At 34.4% G+C, this 20385-nt stretch overlaps 1 protein-coding gene across 1 annotated transcript; it reads right to left on the minus strand.

Moving 5' to 3' along the window:
• Positions 1 to 8581: 8581 nt before the first annotated feature.
• Positions 8582 to 19752, minus strand: LOC121413138 (calcium-activated chloride channel regulator 1-like). The gene is made up of 7 exons (XM_041605901.1): positions 19639 to 19752; positions 16255 to 16543; positions 15321 to 15466; positions 13484 to 13729; positions 11749 to 11973; positions 9617 to 9907; positions 8582 to 8830 (listed from the first exon to the last, which is right to left on the minus strand). The coding sequence occupies exons 1-7, from the start codon at positions 19750 to 19752 to the stop codon at positions 8582 to 8584; spliced, it is 1560 nt and encodes a 519-aa protein (XP_041461835.1).
• Positions 19753 to 20385: the final 633 nt, after the last annotated feature.

Below are 20385 nucleotides of genomic sequence, written 5' to 3' on the forward strand. Positions count from 1 at the left end.
TTGCCTCTGTTCTTCCCTCATAATCACAATTATTGTAACCATGTTGTTATTTTTTATTATTTTTATTGTTATTACTATTATCATTTATTCTAATTTGGTTCACTCTTTCGTTGTTACCTTCGATATTTTGTATAGCCTCTTTTTAAACTGTCTTCCGTCTCTCCTTTATACTACAGTTTTGTAATATACGTATTGAAACTAAGTTACGGGGGCTTGCCTCCCATAATTTCTTGGCAAGCCCCTCCGTTCTGTTTTATATAGTTATTATAGTCAAAGTTACTTTAGTTTGCATTAATTCTCATTGTTTATACCTTATTTCGATTGATGTTGTAATTTAAATTTGACTATGTATTGTTTGATTTTGTTGTGCTTTGTTAACGGAAAATGAATAAAATCTAAAATCTAAATTAATGATTCCAAATATATCAGTCTTAATGACTATTTATGAGCTAGTGGTCATTTTGGTCGCTTTTGGTCCGGACAATGATCAATCACATTTGCATGTATCAAAAAGGATTCAAATTTTGTTGTCGCTCCGTATTGTTGATAAGATATGTTATATCAATTTTTATTTCAATCTGATATGACTAATAGTACATAAAATATTGTAACCATTTTGGCCATTTTGACTATTTATCGCATGTATGACTTTTGTAAATAAACATGACAGGAGCAATTGTGAAAATGCTTTCAATCCCTTTCGATTGGAAATATTACAATCTCACCTTGAGTAAAAAAAATTGTGCCAAATACTTCACCACTGTCTAATGTGGCCCAGTTGGTCATTGTATGGTCATTGAGTAGTCATAACATCATTCCCTCCTTTTTAATATAAATTATACAGATAACTATGTTCTAGAGGAAGGCACTAATCCTCAATTCAAAGGTGTGTCATTACAAAGCAATTGGTCAAAGTGAATTTCACGAATAGATTTTACCATGATGCATTTTAATTACTTTTACCATTTTGTATAATGTTTCACAAACCTCATATTGGCATGGTTGGTAAAGTTGAGAGTGGAAAACTTGCCGTAAATTGTTAAATAGTGACCAAAAATAGGCACAGAGAATAATTTTACATAGAGAATGTGTTTATTACCCAGTACGTTTTCAAAAGAATTAAGGGTAAATTTGCTGCTCACCAATCATGCCAATGTGAGGTTTGTGAAGCATTGTACAAAAAAAAAACAAAGATGGTAAAAATATATGATAGTCAAAACTCTTGGTGAATTTCATTGTGACCTATTTTGCTTTGAAATGATTTTAAGTATAATTTGACTTTAAAGAAGGAAAATAATGCTGGCTATTTAGGACCAAACAGTGACCAAAGAGGCCACAGTAGACAGTCACAAGACATTTGGCACAATTTTTACTCAAGGTGAGCCTTTAATATTTCCCATAAAAAGGGATTGAACGCATTTCATCATGTTCATATACCTAGCATTGCTGCTCAGTCATGTTTATTTCAAAGTTCACACATTGGATAAACGGTCAAAGAAGCCAAAATGGTCACATTTTGATTATCTACTATTAGTAATATCATATTGAATTGAATAATTTGTCACTGATTATGATTGATACAACAAATCTTACAAAAATGCAGAGCAACGGCATTGGAATACTTTCGATACATGCAATTGCTCATTGTAGGGCCAAAAGTGACCAAAATGACCACTAAATAGTCATTAAGACTGATATTTTTGAAATCATTGTATTAATCTGATTCAGAAAGTTTTTGTAATATGTACTATCTAACATTAAATGATGCTAATAATATCTCATCCTTGAATTCATTTCCATGAATATTTACAAAATGGTCAATGTGCCTAAATCATCAAAATGACCAAAGTCCATGGTCAAACAACCTTATGTATACTTGATTTTATGATTTTTATCACATTCATTACTCTTGATTATTGGTGTAGTAGCTCACGCTGAAAATAATATTAAGCAACATTTCAGCCTTTTTTAAATCAAATAATGTGTGATCACTAGACATTATTGACAAAAGTTGATCAAAATGACCACAAGGTCCAATAGTTCGGCCAATAACACTGGCTTATATGGAATCATTGCATTGATTTTCACCCAAACGCTTTCACACTTTTCCCATTTAACAATAATTGATGCTAATCCTGAATTGTACTGAATTGTCCTGAATTGTCTCCTCACATGTTCGGTATAGGCTGATTTAGTATACACATTGGGCAGGGGATAATGTGGCCAAAATGACCAAGGTGGTCAAAATATTTTTGGGACACTCAATTTAAATGATTAATACGCCAGTGTTAGGTGTCACAGCACACCCTTGCATGGGCGGAAATCCCAGGGGGGACAGGGGTACGTGTCCCCCCTACCAAAAATAGTAGGGGGACACAATATCAAATGTCCCCCCTACTATTTTTGGTCTTTTATGATTGAGAAAAATGCATCATTCACATTCGAAATAATACATGTATTTTGGACTAAATGACCTTATATTTTGAGTGAAAAACTTTGGATTTTTTTGCTTGTCAAGTTTTCCAGAGTGAATAAAATAAGATGAGGGGAAGACTTGGAAAATAAAAAGAATCTTTCATGTCACTATATAAAATTTTCGCTCACACTTCGCGCTCGTATTGTCTGTTCGATGATTTTTCAATATGGAGCTTAAATATCAAGTTTTGAAGTTAATATACATTATACATTTCACCTCGGAAATCGAGCTTTCATTATTATGTGTGATTAACAAACTGATTTTTCAAAAAGTGTTCTGTGGAAGAAACAGCTTTAGGGCGATTCCATGCTAGAAAAATCAGCCATTTTCACATCATTTTTTTAACCTGCTGTCGAAACGAACGAAGAACTTCAATTTGCTTTGTGGTAATATTAAAGTACTACTGGGTAGACATGCAAAAACTGATAACCAAGAAAAATATGTTGTCCATATGTTCACCTATAATTTACCAATAGTAATTTTTTTTTGGTTGGTTATTAGTTTTCACATGACTACCCACTATAGCTTTATCATTGACAAAAAAGAATATTTTATTGCTCAAGCATTCGGCTAGGAAACTAGAAATTGTTGTCAAAATGTTCCGTACGACACGTATGGAATCGCCCTTTATAAATATATGGTCTGAATATTGACATTTTCTACTCGTCCTGAGCGCTTGCAAAATTTGATTTATTCAGAACCTATTATTTTTGTATATTCCATTTAGTTTTGAAAAATATCCCTTTTCAAGTCTGATTGTCAAAACGTAGCAGATAGCGATATTCGCATTTTGATTGGCGATTTATGTATGTCTCAATATTGATTTTCATGAGAGTTTATCAAAGATTTTGGCTCGCGATTTGCGCTCGTATCAATGGTTAAAAAATATTTTAACTGATGCATTCTATTCATAATTACTAAAGCGGTGCTTGAAATGTCCAGTTTTCAGGCTATAATATCATCAGATTTCTCGCCCTCATTAAGCTTTAATAAATAAGATATTAATTCAATATTTAATTTAGATCGGAATATCAAATAGTTTAAGATAGATGTGTAGAATGCCGAGTTTCTAGGTCTAAATCTGAAACACGCGCATGTTTATTCAGATATTCAACTTGTTCTTTATTTAAAACATAATCCAGTTTTAGATCACAATATCAAAAAAATTCTGCTCGCGCTTTGTGCTCGCATTATTAATGTAGAAAAATCCCCTATTACTCACCCTTTTCATGATTTACAAAACATGAGTAGTAAGAGTGTCCCGTTTTTAGGTCTAAATTTCGAATTTTTCTGCTCACGCTTCGCTTGCATCAATTGTTTAGTTATATAGCTTCCCTGTTCACGATTACAAAAATTGATTAAAATTTTCGATTCTTTTTGTAGAAGTGTCAAAAATTTTCAGCTCGCGATTCGCGCTAGCATTATTTGATTGTTGAAATATGTAACGTCTTCATGGCTAAGTGCAAGCAATCCTTAACAAGTACCTTTTTCGATCGATTCAAATTATACGTATATATATGAACGTTTTCTGGCTGCATTTTGCACTCGCATTATTAATGTAAGGACCGGGTGTAAAGGAAGACCCCCAATTACTCATCCTTTTCATGATTTGCAAAACATGAATAGAGTGTCTCATTCTAAGGTCTAAATCTCAAAATTTACCGCTCGCGCTTCGCGTTCGCATCAATTGTTTAGTTATATACCTATTATATATTTCAGTTACAAAAAAATGCTTAGAATTTCCAGTCTTTGGGTAAAAATTTCAAAAAAATTTAGCTCGCGCTTCGCGCTCGCATTATTCGATTGTTGAAATATGTAACGTCTTCATGGCTAACTGCAAGCAGTCTTTAACAGGTACCTTTTCCATCAGTAATCCTCTGCTCGCACTTCGCGTTCGTAGTAAATATTTAGTTACATCTTTCTCAGGATAAAAAACATTGTCAAGAATGTTCAAATCTTAGGAAAAAAAAAAAAAATACATAAATTTGCCCCAAAAATATTTGCTCGCGCTTCGCGCTCGCATTATATAAATAAGGACAACAATATATCAATATTAATGTTGATTTATAAGAATAAAGCTAAAAAGTGACCATGAGGACTATACTCCTTCAATGAAACAGACAAAAACTACCCTCAAGCGGCCGATCGGGGATTAACATTTGGCTAAAAACATTTTTGCCCCCCCCCCCTATTGGTGAAGGCTGGATCAGCCCCTGTTGTCCCCCCCTACCTTTCGGGACAGATTTCCGCCCATGCACCCTTGTAACGATTATAGTAACATTCAAAGTATTTATGGATAAATTGAAGTATTGAACAGATGGTATTGGTCATGGGGGGTGGGGCAAAAGTGGTCAAAATGACCATAATCTATTAAATGGGGTCATTAAGACTGACATATTGGGAATCAGCATGAAATTCTACACAGGAACGACCTATACATCATTCCCATTAAATAATAATAATAATAATATGAACATTTGTAATGCGCCGGTATCCGTCATAAAAAGATGCTCATGGCGCAATTAAGAAAAAAGAAAACGAAAAAGAAAGGAAGATAGAAACCTACTAAAAAGAGGGGCGAATAACAATAACATAAAAGCTCCGTTAAAATCAGTGAGATTAAATACCCTTAAAATCTCTCCCAATTGGTATTCTAAGAACAATTTTATCTCTGTAAGACACACCTATTTTTTAATAAATATCCAATTAGAAACGCGCTTTTATAGCTCTCTCATATCACTCAACCAATGGAAATCCATTCCGCTAGGAAGTGTGGCGAAGGAGTGAGATTGCGGCAGTTTATTGACTTCAATCTTTGACTTCAATAAGCTTGCGCGTCTTTACAGAGATTTCTTTTTAACAAAAATGGCGATACTCTCATCTTTTTTTCGAAGTCTATATCGCATCTTTTCAAGCATCATTTCAAGGACAATAGTAGTCACGAAAAGTCTTATGAAATTCTTCCTGATTGTACAGGAATAACCCTAAGGTGTTGTTCACAATGAATATAAAATTTTTTTCTTAATTTTCATGCCAACATTTTGAGTTGATTCACCTAGAAATATAGACGAAATCAACGTCGCAGAGATGAAATAGCCCCTACCCTCTCAATCTTTTAAGTTTACTTCATTTTTTCTTCAAAGTAACATGGGCGCAAGCACATCACCCGCGTTGCAATGGCCAGATACACGATGGGTATGTCTACGCAGCCACTGCTCTGTTGCGTATCATAATAGATACGCAAGATAGAAATTTTAATTTTATCTGAGATATAAAATGTCATCTCAGAATACCAATTTCATTTTACGAGATAAAATAAAATATTTCAAATATAAAGTGACCTCAAAATACCGCCCCAGATTTTCAGAGAACCGTTGAAAGTGGTGAGACAAGAAATATTGCGGATTCTTTTAGAGGAAGATAAAGCACACCGAAGACCTAAATTTCCTGCCGATTTTCACAGTTATTATGCAAAATTGCACGTATAATCAGTTACCCCGAATGACCCTCATAGGTCAAAAGTCAAAACTAATGATATGAATTACATGAGGTAAAAATGCTTTTGAAATGTTCATTTTAAAGGATTAATACACCAATGTTAGGTGACGCAGCATACCCTTGTAACGATTCTGGTAACGTTCGAAGTATTTGGGGCAAAATTAACTGATTTCATTGGTCATTTTAAGGGCCATAAGTGGCCAAAATGACCATTAGCTATTGAATAGGGTCATTGAGACTGATATATTTTGAATCAGCATAAAATTCTGCACAAGATGGACCTTTGAATGTATTCGCATTTTATACAGGAAGAAGATAGAACACGCTAAAGACCCCAAATTCCTGCCTACATGTATATGTATATGTGCACTATATTATGCAAAACAGCGTGAATGGTCAGTCATTTCTAAAGTACCCCCAAATGACCCTCATAGGTAAAAACTGATGGAATAAATTACATATAGGGTCAAAATACTTTGTGAGAAGTTCAATTTAAGAACACTTTTAGGTGTTGCAGCACACCCTTAGTAACGATTCTGGTCACGTTCGAAGTATTCAGGGGTAAAATGAACTGATATCATTGGCCATTTGAGGGCCATAAATGGTCAAAATGACAATATGCTATTAAATAGAGTTATTATGACTGATATATTTGGAATTATAATAAAATTCTACACAAGAAGGACATTTAAATGCATTCTAATTTTATAAGGGAAGAAGATAAAACATGCTGAAGACCTCAATTTCCTGCCTATTTGAACGTTAATAATGCAAAACTGCGCGAATTGTCAGTTATTAAAGGACCCAAAATGACCGTCATAGGTCAAAACTGACGGAATGAATTACATGAGGTTGATGGCTATGATCCAGCGCATATTATGAAAATAAATTTGAATTCTAAAAACATCCAATCGTAGTTCTGATCAATACTTGTAACATATTTCGGACATTTTGGGCCAAAATATGGCCAAATTGACCACTGCTATTGTGATTTGGCAAATGAAACCACTTTCTCTGGAATCTGGGTGCATTTTTACTTATGATAGACCCTTTTAATTGTATGTGGCTACAAAAGCAGTCTGTTAAGGGACCAAAGAGAGGTCAAAATGGTCATTCTTGGTCACAAATTGGCACAAATGGCCAAAATGGCGTGAGTACGGTCAATAAGAACGACATTTTTGGAATCAGCGCAACTTTACCCCGGATAAGCTTGTGAAACAAAATGGGGTCGTAGGTTCGAATCCCACCCATGGCGTAATTTCCTTCGGCAAGAAATTTATCCACATTGTGCCGCACTCGACCCAGGTGAGGTGAATGGGAACCCAGTAGGAAGAAATTCCTCGAATGCTCGAGCGTCCGATCAAGGTAGCCGCACTAAAGCTGGGTAATAATAATCGCAGGGCCCACTGGGAGAACAGTTTTCGGAACTGAAGTGGCTACCCTGAGTTTTTTTACCTTCTCCATTGAATAAAATTGCATTATAAAAAAAAACATCTTCTTTACTAAGGGCTGGAACTCATCAAATAAGTTTAGAAAACGATACCCTGGACAAACGTTAGCTCGTGTAACAATAGAACTACATGTATTATTTAAACAGGGCCATGGGAACGATTTTTTTTTTAACTGGGGATGCTGATGTCAATTTGACAATCAAGAAAACAAAACCGTTCCGAGCAATTTTACAAGAAAAAAAGGATTTCTGTGAAAAATGTAAGTCATTTTTGCTCCATTCTTCATTTTATCCCGCCTTCCGGAGATTCTGAGGGTGCTGCCCATAAAAAAATAAAATAGGCATCACCTCCGATCGTAGCATCCCGAAAATTCCATTTTTGCTATTTCGTGAGAACCATGCCGGACCAGGGGCCCTTTACAGAAAGAGTTGCAATCAATCGCAACTCTGAAATCATGCGCAACTTGGTTTTTGACCAATCAACAGCGCGCATTTGGGACTTGCGATTGCGTTTAAACGCAACTCTTTCTGCTACGGGCCCCAGGTGGTCATTTCATCAAGCTGTTCGTAAGATACGAACATGGAGCTACTAACAGTAGCTCCATGATACAAATGACTATATGCGCGACTTGTCACCTGTCTTTGTTAACTGATTTATCCCCATGTAATTGATTCAGGAAAAACGTGTAATTTCAAGAACAGCTTTATAAAATGACCACCATTATTATCAACGGCAAATATAATAATAATATTAATATATATGAAGGGACTGCACTTTGACTACTGATTTCTAGTTCAAAGTTGATTGGCTAATTCAGCACTAAGTGCAGTTACTATACAAGGACACTAAGTGATAAATAAGCACTTCATTTTTAGAGTGTATATAGCGCTTTTTTCCTGAGGATATAAAGCGCTTGCTATGATTTCCCGGCTTTAGCTTGAGCTACCATCACCGGCGCTCAGTGCATGCAAGGATTTAATCCTACTGGGTACCCATATCATTTACCTCATGTGGATCGAGTGCAGCACAATGTGGATACATTTTTTGCTGAAGGAAAACACGCCATGGCTGGGATTCGAGCCTAGCAATGTTTGAAAGGCGAGAGTCAGAACCACTAGACTACGACGAGCTAAAAAGGGTTAAAAAGTAGCTATATTTAATGGCATTTTACCTGCGCCTTTGGTAAATTGATCGACACAATTTTTGTAAGTGTATCAATGTGATAGCGAGGATCGGTATGGTCAACATAAGTGTCGTCTGGCCCAATGAGCAGGACTTGTATTGAATTATCCTCTGTCCATGCCACTGTGATGACCGTTTCATCTCCCAGAGCGTCGTCGATGACTACCGGATAAATCACATGAAAGCCAGGATCGGGCTCTATCTTGACCTCGGAATTGTAAATCTGAATCGAAAAGGAAATATTTTATTCAACATTTCGTCATTCTCTTAAAACGGACACTAACCAAAACTGTCAGTGCTTTGCTATTATTGTAGAATTAATTTACCTGTTTACGTTCTATTTTCTCTACAACGAATGATTTATGATTAATCGCTTTATCCCGACTATTAATATTCATGAGTATATAAAGAATAATTGCGATCGATTTGTATTCAAGTTCAGTTATTTGACGCAAAAGTTATTATATTTTCCAAATAGTTTATCTACATGTCGACATGTGAATGAGCAGAAATACATCGATATATTTTATCACGAATGGCCAAAGTTCTAGTAGGGTGCTGTGGTTTTTAATTTAGCTGAGGAATCCTTAACTTAATGATCGGGAACGTCTTGAGCCAGATTAAAAATATTTACGCAATGTCTACATAAATTTCGCAAATTGTACAAAAAAGGGCTCAATGACGCATAAAATATGAAAAAGGTATTGGGATTTAAATATCGCAACCCAAAGCAAATGGGTGATAAATTGAATTATGGAATGGTGTTACGGATCCTGATCCCATGATCGGCTAAAATCTATCACGTGACCAATTTCCTAAGATCCACATCACTATCTTATCAAACATGTAGTACGCATGAACCATCTTTCTTGGGCATTAGAATAATTATGCGCACTAGTTACCTTTAAAACAGTCCAAACTGTTCCAAAGGTACCAAATGCATGTAATTCTTACTAATCCCCTCGATGTTGTGCATTATTTGTTTTATAGTGGATTTTCTTTGTCAAACCTGGATGAGATGTTTTCCGACGCCCACATCCGGTCTGGTCGATACTGTATCCTGGAACTGTTGGATTAAACAGTTTCCGGTCCCGGTATCAAGACAGAAACTGGACCTGCCAGAGGTGTTCCTGGACAAGTCCTCCATCTGCTGATCAGCCGAGTTACTTATGGTTACCGTATCAATGATAACACCTGCGTTCTCAATTTGATCGATTGTGTCTCTGATGTATGGAGATGCATTTTCACCGCCATCACTTAAAAGTAAGATGTATCCACCTTTTGAAAATGAGCCAAGTACCTGAAACACAATAAAGCAATATGAAATATACTTCAGAGACAGTATCAATAGATATATCCCATTTCCTACAAGAAAGGCAGATTAATAAAAATTTAATAAGTTTCTTTGTTCTTGGCAATATTGTTGTCCTAATAATCAAATTATGACCGATTTTTATATTCTAAATGAAAGCAATTACTATTTACCCTCTATTTAAAGGTTTTATCTATGCACTCTTTAGAAAACTGTCGTTATGATATTAAACTTAATGGTTCATCACAATAGAAATAGCAAATGATCAGGAGTGCGATGAAAAAAAATCTCTCGGTTGTTATTTGATAAAATATTTTACCCTTTTTTGTGTGAAAATCACTTTTTACTTCGAAATGTTATTAAAATTTAATGTTTTGTCCTGTGTTTAATCTTATTGTACAATCAAGCGTTCGGTTTCCTATCAGCTAAATATGAAATATGATTTCTATTGTTGAAAATGTTTGTTGTCGTTTTTGGTCAAAAATTGATAATGGTAAAAAAGGGAATTCATTCCGAATTTATCAAAATACCAGGGGAAAATTAGAATTTCTTGCTTATCACAAGAACATATTTCAGTCGTTGGGAAAGTCATGCGAAACTTAACGAACAGTTTTATGGTGCAAAGGCCTGAAAGTAAGAGCTTATCAAGGAGCGGATCACACAATTTTAATTTATGTGATTGGTTGGTCCCATAATAAAATCGATATCATTGGTAAATGATAAAGACTTGCTCTTTGAGCTTTGTAAGTGGATACAATGGCCCCAAAATACGAAATGACCTTTCTGAAGATCTTTAAGGAATGCTCAACAACTACCAGATTAAAAAATAAAAGATTTGTATATTCATAAATATAATCAGCTTAACTTAAAGGGCAAGTCCACTCCAGAAAAGGGTTGATTTGAATCTATACAGAAAATCAAACAGGAATAACGCTCGGAATTTCATCATAATCGGATGTAAAAAAGAAAGTTATGATATTTTAAAATTTTGCTTATTTTTCACAAAACAATCCTGCACAACTCAGTGATATGCAAATGAGAGAGTTGATGATGTCACTCACTCACTATTTCTTTTTGTTTATTGTTTGAATTATGCAATATTTCAATTTTCACAAATTTTACAAAAAGGGCCCTCTTGGATGAACCACGAAATGTTAAAACAATTGTAATTCCATGTATACAGGGAGGAATAAAAATTTGTTTATCATGACAATGAGGAAAATATAAAATATTTCACATAATGATATACAAAAGAAATAGTGAGTGGGTGATGTCATCAGTCTTCTCATTTGTCATGTTTGTAAACGACAAGAATGTGCATATAACTGTTTTGTGAAATTAAGCGAAATTTTAAAATGTCAGAACTTTCTTATTTCACATCCGATTTTGATAAAATCTTTAGTGTTATGCATGTTTGATTTTTCTTTATTTATTCAAATCTACTCTTTGTTGGAGTGGACTTGTCCTTTAATGGATGCGTCCTTGTAATTTGAAAATTAATCCATTGTTTCACTTTGTTTTTGTTTGTTAAAGTATTTTTATTGTCTTATAATGTAACAGCTATTATTTAAACTGTACAGACCATTGATATTGTATTCTCTTCAATGGAAATATTTGTGAAGGTTACTTGTCTTGATGTAGACATATTTGTATGCTATGTTTAGGCCCCTGGTGATAAACTGTCTGCTTTTTAATGAGCCCGCACCTTACGTATGACTGCCTTATTTAGTTGTGTACATTGCAAATGTGTATTTGTATTTTTTTTGTATGTGAAAGTGGAATAAATGAAATGAAATGGAGAAAAATAGAAAAATAAGTCAGAGATTTACCTCTATGCCTTTTAAGATACCGCATCCGATGCACGTTCCGCCACTTGCGTAACTTGGTAAGTGATCAACTAGTCTTTGACGTGAAGCCCCATCAGTAATATCAAGGAGATTCTCTTTTATTTCAGATAAACTTTCGAAAACTACAATTCCGAGCTTGCTGCCTACGGGAATTACATATAAGATGTAATCAGTACAAGCCTGGATCATTCGATTAAATCGATCCCCCTGCATAAAAGAATACATTGGTATAGGGCCTACGTTACAAACAGTACATAAGTGCATCTAGCCACTGATTTGTAGATTAGATCCTAAAGTAACGTATACATTAAAAAAAATAGTTTCCTTTAATTGGATTAGATTCCATTGGATGTGTGTGCGCGCACCTGAAGAAAGGGTGTGTGTGGGTGTGCGTTAAACGAGAGCGTAAAAGTATGGTGTGGGGTGTGTCCAAAGACGTTATAATATAAAGCTGCGTGTGTGTCCAACACAAAAAATGACACTAGGCTCCGCATACCGCTATCATTTGAAGACAAAAATAAGCCCTCATTAACATTCATGAGCATGAAGATATTCTTAAAGGGATGGTCCAGGCTGAAAATATTTATATCTTAATACATGTACATAGAGTAGAATTCACTGAGCAAAATGCCTACATTTTCATCAAAATCGGATAAAAAATGATAAAGTTATTGAAGTTTAAAGTTTAACAATATTTTGTGAAAACAGTCGTCATATTCATTAGGTGGGCTGATGATGTCACATCTCCACTTTCCGTTTTCTTAGGTTATTTCATAAAATTATATTTTTTTCATTACTTCATACTTGTGTGAATAATGATATGTCTCCCTTAATGAAATAAGTTGCAGTAATAAATATCCAATGCACTAAATCATTTGTCAATCTAATATTTTGTAGTTATTGGAAGAAAAAATTGAATAAACCTTTTTTCATATAATAAAATACAAAAGAACAATTGAAGATGTGACATCATCAGCCCACCTAATGAATATTCGTGACGACTGTTTCCACAAAATATTGCTAAAGTTTAAAATTCAATAACTTGTTATTTGTTATCCGATTTTGATGAAATTTTCGGCATTTTGCTCAGTGATTTCTACTCTATATATTAAGCTATACATCCTTTCAGCTCGCACCATCCCTTTAATATCGCCTTTTTATTTGATAAGAGCGTCATTAATACGCGATTTCCCCGATTCTTGTTCATCGATACTAGTGGTATCGTGTTACAAAATTAATTATTCATTTGACCTCTTTACGTCATCTAATTTATTCATTCTGAAACTTGTCTTTCCTCACAAAAAATGGACCTACGAACACTCCGGTGAATACGTCTAAATTGATATAACCTCATGAATTCAGTTGACTGTTTACACATTTCACACTATTTCTTGTGATCTTAGGTTATTTCTTTAACTAACTAGAAAGTTTGTTATCATTCGTTTGTATGTAGCTCACAGTGTTGCGGTTATGCCGCTGTGTCTCTAATGCATATTTAAAGCTTCTTTCAATAGAAAATGCTTTTGGCACCTATTCCAAAATGCAACATTCTAATTGCATTACAGTATTACCAAAAATAAATGCGTTCACAATGTAATATGGTATCCTGGTCAATATAGGTATTATAGTATTTTTTCATTTGATTCATACAATGAGATGAGGGTAAGAGATGCCAATTCAGGCACATGTTAAGGGGGTATGTAAAAGAGAGACTCACTCCCATACTACCACTGATGTCAAGCACAAGGACGACACTTCTGACCATAGAAACTTGTAGGATTTCAAACTCAGGTTTGGTGTTCAAAACTATTGGGACATCATCCGGGAAGTCTTCTTTTTGTTCTTTCATGACCTTCCATGCACTGTCTCCACCACACATGTGGTTCATTAGGTTTGCAGCCTTGGTGTTGTGCCAGTTCCCTTTCTCCACGTTATCATCCTTCTCCTCGCAGAATCCTACTACCTACAAAACATGCCATGAGTTATAAAATGGTGATGGATGCTGATCAGTTATTGGCTGAAATGTATCATGTGACTAGTCATTTATTTCAGCTTAAAACAGGCAAATTTGTTAAAGCACAAGTTCACCCCCAACGAAAAGCTGATTTAAATAGAAAGAGAAAATTCAAACAAGCATAACACTAAAGATTTCATCAAAATCGGATGTAAAATAAGAAAATATTAATATTTTAAAGTTTCACTTAATTTCACAAAACAGTTATATGCACATCCTGTTTGGTATGCAAATGAGAGGACCGATGACAACACCCACTCACTATTTCTTTTGTATTTGATTATATGAAAATAATATGAAAATATTTTAATTTTCTCGTCATTGTCATGTGAAACGAAGTTTCATTCCTCCCAGAACACGTGGAATTCCCTTATTTTAACATTTTGTGGTTCAAGCAAGGAGGTCCTAATTGAAAAATTCGTAAAAATAGAAATTTTGTGTAATGCAAACAATAAAAAAACATAAGAAGGAGTGAGTGAGTGACATCATCCAGTCTCTCATTTGCATATCACTGAGTTGAGGAAAGATCTGTCTTGTGAATAAATAAGCGAAACTCTATCATGCCATAATTTTCTTATTCTACATTCGATTTTGATGAAGTTTTCAGCGTTATTCATGTTTGATTTTTTTTTATTTATTTAAATAAACTGTTTTATGGGGTGGAGTTGACCCTTAATGACTAGCACTATTGACCGGTCATGTCGAGATTAGGCTGGTTTATCAAATGACAGGGCTTCAATTCCCGTTTTATAAGTCATTTGCTGCGCTAATTATGCTTCATACACCAAAAAGATATTTATCAAGTACAAAGGAATGGTACCTTGATCAGAAAATAATGTTAAAGCATGTTTTATAATGTAACTTAAGCCCGATGCACATTACACGATTCGTTGCCATCCGATTTTTTAACTAGAAAATGTAATAGTATTATACATTCCAACCTGTAAAATCTTATCAATAAAAGTTCCGAATGGTTGTATGAATACTGAAAATGAAATTCTGTTATATTTCCAGTCTCTCAGTCTCCGGTCCGTAAATCGGATGCCACCATCGATTGAAGTCGATTTGGATCTCACTCCTTCCACAAAGCTTGCACCTAATTCTGATTTTAGTATTCGTATATTTTGCCTATGAGGAATTTCAAATAAATTATTTACTTCTCAGAAATTTCATTTAAACAGCGCTGTATCGGATCGTGCAGCGTGCGCGCCTGGCTTAAGATGATGGAATGTCTAATTTATAGATTAAATAATATTCGTAAAATTATCATATAAAAGATCAGAATTCTTAGATAAAAGTTCATTTTAGTGCAGAAACAATTTCGTTGTTTTCGTTTACCAATTTTGACAGAATAGTACGTATTTAAGATAATATACGAAACACTTACCGAATTTATATGAACATCTCTGGTTGCAAACAATAGGGAAGCTGTCGCTGACTGACGTTCACCATCAGGGAAAAAGAGGCAATCTCCATGATAAAAACCCATGCTATTTTTACTGCAAATACTTTTATTTGGAAACAGTATTTCTCCTTTTACTTCGAGAGAGCACCGGGTCCCAGTTTCTTCTTGGAGCACTCTATTGCCGGAATTGTTGTAGAAAGGGGAATCGACCCCTTTGCCAACGTAGTTTTCCGGGAACAATCCCCAACGGAGGTACCCCCAGCTTCGTACTAAGACGTTACCTGTCACCGTGGAGAAGGAGAAAAATATACTTTAAAAATTTATTCCAACGCCATAGAACTCAGGTAGATCTAGTGGACCCGACGAGGGGCTCCCCCCCCCCCCCCCCCTCTTCATTGTCTGAGCAAAAAGAAAGAAAAATGGAAAAAAAAGTGAAAAGAAGGAATAAGAGAGGAGATAGAAGAAAAGAGGGGGAAAAAGAGGAAGAAGAACCAAAAAAATGGTTTTATGTCACTGCACTACATGTATGTTCGATAAGACACACATCTTTCTCAATATGCTGATATGGAGCTTAAAATATCAAGTATTTAAGTCAATATGCAAAACATATTTCAATTCTAACATCGAGCTTTCCGTATTTTGTTTGATTTACAAATTGATTTTCAAAAAGTGCTCTGTAAAATGTCCGTTTTACTGTCTGAAAATGGAGTAGAAGCAGTAGTAGTAGAAGTAGTAGTAGTAGTAGTATTAGAGTAGTAGAAGTAGTATTAGTAGTAGAAGTAGTAGAAGTAGAGTAGTAGAAGTAGTAGTAGTATTAGAAGTAGTAGTAGTAGAGTAGTAGAAGTAGTAGTAGTAGTAGTAGTAGTAGTAGTAGTAGTAGTAGTAGTAGTAGTAGTAGTAGTAGTAGTAGTAGTAGTATACCGCACTTTTCCCATTAGGTCCAAAAGCGCTGGCAATAGATTTTATGCAAATATGTAACACTACAAACTACTTTGATCACACGATTTCGTGTACCCCTCTCCCACCACCACAAAAAAGGACGATGAATCTGTGCATGTAATATTCATACTTGTATTTCCAAACTTCGCGTGTCTATACTGCTCATTCAGAATATAGTTTGGTGTCAGGTGCATCAGATTCAGAGCTCCCTTTCCGCAACCTTCTGGGTTGTCGACGTACGGTTCGTCATCAGGGAAGTCGTGGACGATGATATTAGCAGATCTTGACGATTCGGTAGTAGCAACACTGTACTGGTTCTGGATGGACCATGTGTTTGGAACAAGGATCTTGATGTGTTTCCAGTAGACGTGATTCCTACTTGCATCGTAGAGACGCTGGGATGCTGATGTAAACATAGTCTGTACAAGCGGTAAGTTTAGCATTAGTAAGAGTTAACATTTGAATAAAACATTTAGGTAATAATATTGATAATAATTATGGTGCATTACAATAATGATGGTGGTGATCATGATGATAAGGATTATGATGATGATGATGATGGATAATGGTGACGTTTACGAAAATGATAACGATAATGAGGTAGCAATAATGATGATTATGATAATTTTTTTTGTATTGAGTAGTTTTTATTGACAACTTCAATTCATACATGTATACAAAATAAAATATATATAACAAATAGAACTTTGAAACATAATATTTTCATGAATGTTACAATAAAACACAATGTCAGACATCTTTCAATACATAATTATAAATAACATTGATGATAATTATATGCATCAAGAAGAAACTTCTACAGAAAATTCCAACATATTGATTTTTTTTCCAGTGTCAAATAAAAAACATAAGAGAAATTTTCCACATTCAAAAATAGATAAATCATTAATAAAACCTAAACGAATTGAAGCCATCAGCATATATATTTTTGACCCATCACCTCGGCCTCTTCACCCAAATAAATTCAAACACAAACTCAGCCCTTGTCATTCCCCCCCCCCCCCCCCAACCCTCCCTTGAACACCCCCATCCCCTTTCTGGTGGAGAACTGGCTCTGGGCTCCAGTATATGGTCTAATATTTAAGTTTTCCCATTTACAGAAATGGATTGTAAGAGTCCCCCTCTTTGCTGCTAATTTCTTTTCTTCTCTTTGATCCCCCCTAATACTATTTTTTATTTCAATCAATGAAGGAGGTTTTTTAATTCTCGGTTTTTGTAAATAAGATATTTAACTAAAATCAAGACATGATTAATTAATTGATATTTACCTTTACTTTTCTCCTGCTTCCCGAAAAGAATTTCCTGCCAACTAAATTTATCTATTTCAAAATTTAAACTTCTTGCACATAGATCCCAAAGTGATTTTGAAAATTCGCAAGTATAAAATAGATGTTCATACGATTCTTCTTCCTTTTCACAAAATGAGCATAAATTGGTCGAAATAAGACCAAAACGGAAAAGGTGGTGGTTAGTGTATAAAATATTATGCAAGAGTTTATACTGGAACTCCCTTAATCGACTATTCAGTGTGCAATATCTTAGTCTTAAAAATATACTTTCTATTTCCTTATTGGTAAGATCATAATTCGTTCTAATTCTGTCAAAAATAGAAGGTTTAATTTCATTTTTATATAACAGCTGTTCGTATATTTCTTTTGATTTTAAAAACATCAAATTAGTCATTTTCTTACCCAAATTGAAATCGATTCCAGAGTTATGCTTTGCATTTTACTATTGTTCTTCCGACTAACAGGTAAACAGGCATAAATATGCTTAATCATTTTAACATCATTTGCATCTAAATTCAAATTAAGAAAATGTGTATCACATTTTAGTTTACCGTTATTATCCAAAATATGATGCAGTCTATAAACCCCTTTATCGTATAGAATCTTATCAAATATACAACTCCCTTTATATCGAACAAGCTTATTATTAAAAATCACCACTTTCCCAAACTCTGTACTTCTAATATGTCTTATATTTACCCACTCTTCTAATAAGTCCATGTAAAATTTGGAAGCTGTTACTTTCAAAAAACCTGTTATATAGTCACATGAAAATAACAAATCTCCACCCAAATGTTTAGTGGCAAAATTACAGTACCGTTTCCATTTCATATCTTCATCTTTATTTAAAAGTCTTTTAATCCACATTATTCGCTGTGCCTTTACCTGTACAGGGAAGTTTAACATCTTTAATCCTCCTTGCTTATAGTCTAAAAACATTGTATTCCTATTAATTTTGTCTTTCTTACCTTTCCATAAAAAAATCAAAAGTTAATTTATCCAATGACTCATAAACCCACTTAGGAACAGGAGTAAGAGACGCTCGGAAGAGGACTTTAGAATAGATATGCACCTTCAATAGTTGAATTTTCCCCATGAGCGTTATATCTCTTAGCTTCCAAAAGTTCAAGAGTGTTTTAATTTTGCTTATGACGAGATAATTAATGGTAATTGTGGGGGTGGTGGTGGTGGTGGTAATCGATGATGGTAAGGATGATGATGATGATGATGTTGACGATGATTATAATGATGATGATAATAATGATGGCGAGAAAATAGTGGTTATGATAAAGATGATGATGACAATGATTTTGATGATCTTCATCATAATCATGTATATAATGATGATGATAATGATGTTGAGATATTGGTAATTATGGTGGCGGTGGTGGTGCTAATCTATGATGATAATGATTTGATTATGATGATGATGATGATGATGATGATGAGATAATTGTGATGATGATGATGATGGTAATGATTGTGATGATGATGACGATGATAATGATGAAGAGATAATTGTGAAGATGATGGTGATGATGATGAGATAATGGTGATTTTGTTGTTGGTGGTGGTGTGATGATGACGATGATGATGGCGATGATGTACATGATGTTAGTGGTGATGATGTCTGATGATGGTGATGCATTATGAGATAATGGTTATTATAAAGGTGGTGGTGGTGATAATGATGATGATAATGATTATGATGAGAAGGATGAGGTAGTGATGATGTTGATCAATGACGACATAATGGTTATTACGATGGCGGTGGTAATGGCGATGATAAGGATGACGAACATGATCATTATCCTCATAACAATATTATAATGGTTATGATGACCACAATGATGATGATTATGATTATAATGATATCATTGTGAGGATGATGAAGATAATATTGCATGGTGTTGGCGTTGATGAAAATAATGAGATAATGGCGAGTATTATGGCGATAATGGTCTAAAAAATCTTGATGTTATTAATGGTGATTTTATCACCATTTAATCATATATTTCACTTCTTCAATACAATGAACAAACACATTTGTCAAAACATTAGATAGCAATATATATAATTATATACAGAGAAAAAATGCATGTAGCATATAATTAGCAATACCGACAACATTAAAGTTCTCAGATGGCTCAGATGGTTTGTTTGTGAAATGCATATTAGAAACGTGATATTCGAATCTTACTTACTTTGAGATTTTCGATGATGGTCATGTTCTCGGGCACTTTTCTGTCGATTGCGATGAGTACATTCGAATATCCTCCATCACTTAGGGTGATAACATTCTTCTGACCGGTAGCCATTCCAAGAATAAATATCTGGAGCATCGAAACCAAGAAAACTAACTTTATCAACCCCATCCTGATCTTATACAGCTTTTAAAATGCAGGTTAAGTACTAGATTCGTAAGTTCTATTAAACATGATTAAAATGCAGTTGCTTCCTCGTTTACATTTTACGGTTTCTTCGGTCCATCTAGCAGGAGCGAACTGTGATAATGTTTGCTGTTAATGAACCTATTGTAATTCGTGTCATAAACATTCATACAAGTCTAAACAATAACGCAAAGTAAATTTTGGGTTCTTTTTTAATTCAGGGTGCTGTGCAAATAATGCGGATGGGTCTTTCAGTATGTTGTATGCAAAGTCAACAATCCACACAGTATGTGTCGCAATGCGCAAGCATTCGCAACGGGAACCTATTCAATTCAATTTCTCATGCCAATAAAAACCTCATACAATATGCAATTTCATGAGGAAATTAATTCAATCCAATTCAACATTTATTTCCAAAGGTAAAAAACAGTAGTACATTTATAGAAGTTACAATGGAGGAAGCAACTATATTGGTTTCATTTTTTTCTTGTTTCAGCTCTTCAGTATAGGCCTACACTTATCGTTTATCTTTTTACTTTCCTCTTTTCTTTTCTTTTTCTT

This window comes from Lytechinus variegatus, chromosome 4 (assembly GCF_018143015.1).
Source record: "Lytechinus variegatus isolate NC3 chromosome 4, Lvar_3.0, whole genome shotgun sequence".
In the NCBI taxonomy this organism is placed as follows: Eukaryota; Metazoa; Echinodermata; class Echinoidea; order Temnopleuroida; family Toxopneustidae; genus Lytechinus; species Lytechinus variegatus.

Excerpts from the sequence above, each read along its gene's own strand:
- LOC121413138 (XM_041605901.1), bottom strand. The coding sequence starts at position 19,752 with ATGGCTACCGGTCAGAAGAATGTTATCACCCTAAGTGATGGAGGATAT. Across the intron at positions 16,544-19,638 it reads CCATCATCGAAAATCTCAAA|ACTATGTTTACATCAGCATC; the intron begins GTAAGTAAGATT and ends CCGCTTGTACAG. Across the intron at positions 9,908-11,748 it reads GTATCTTAAAAGGCATAGAG|GTACTTGGCTCATTTTCAAA; the intron begins GTAAATCTCTGA and ends ATTGTGTTTCAG.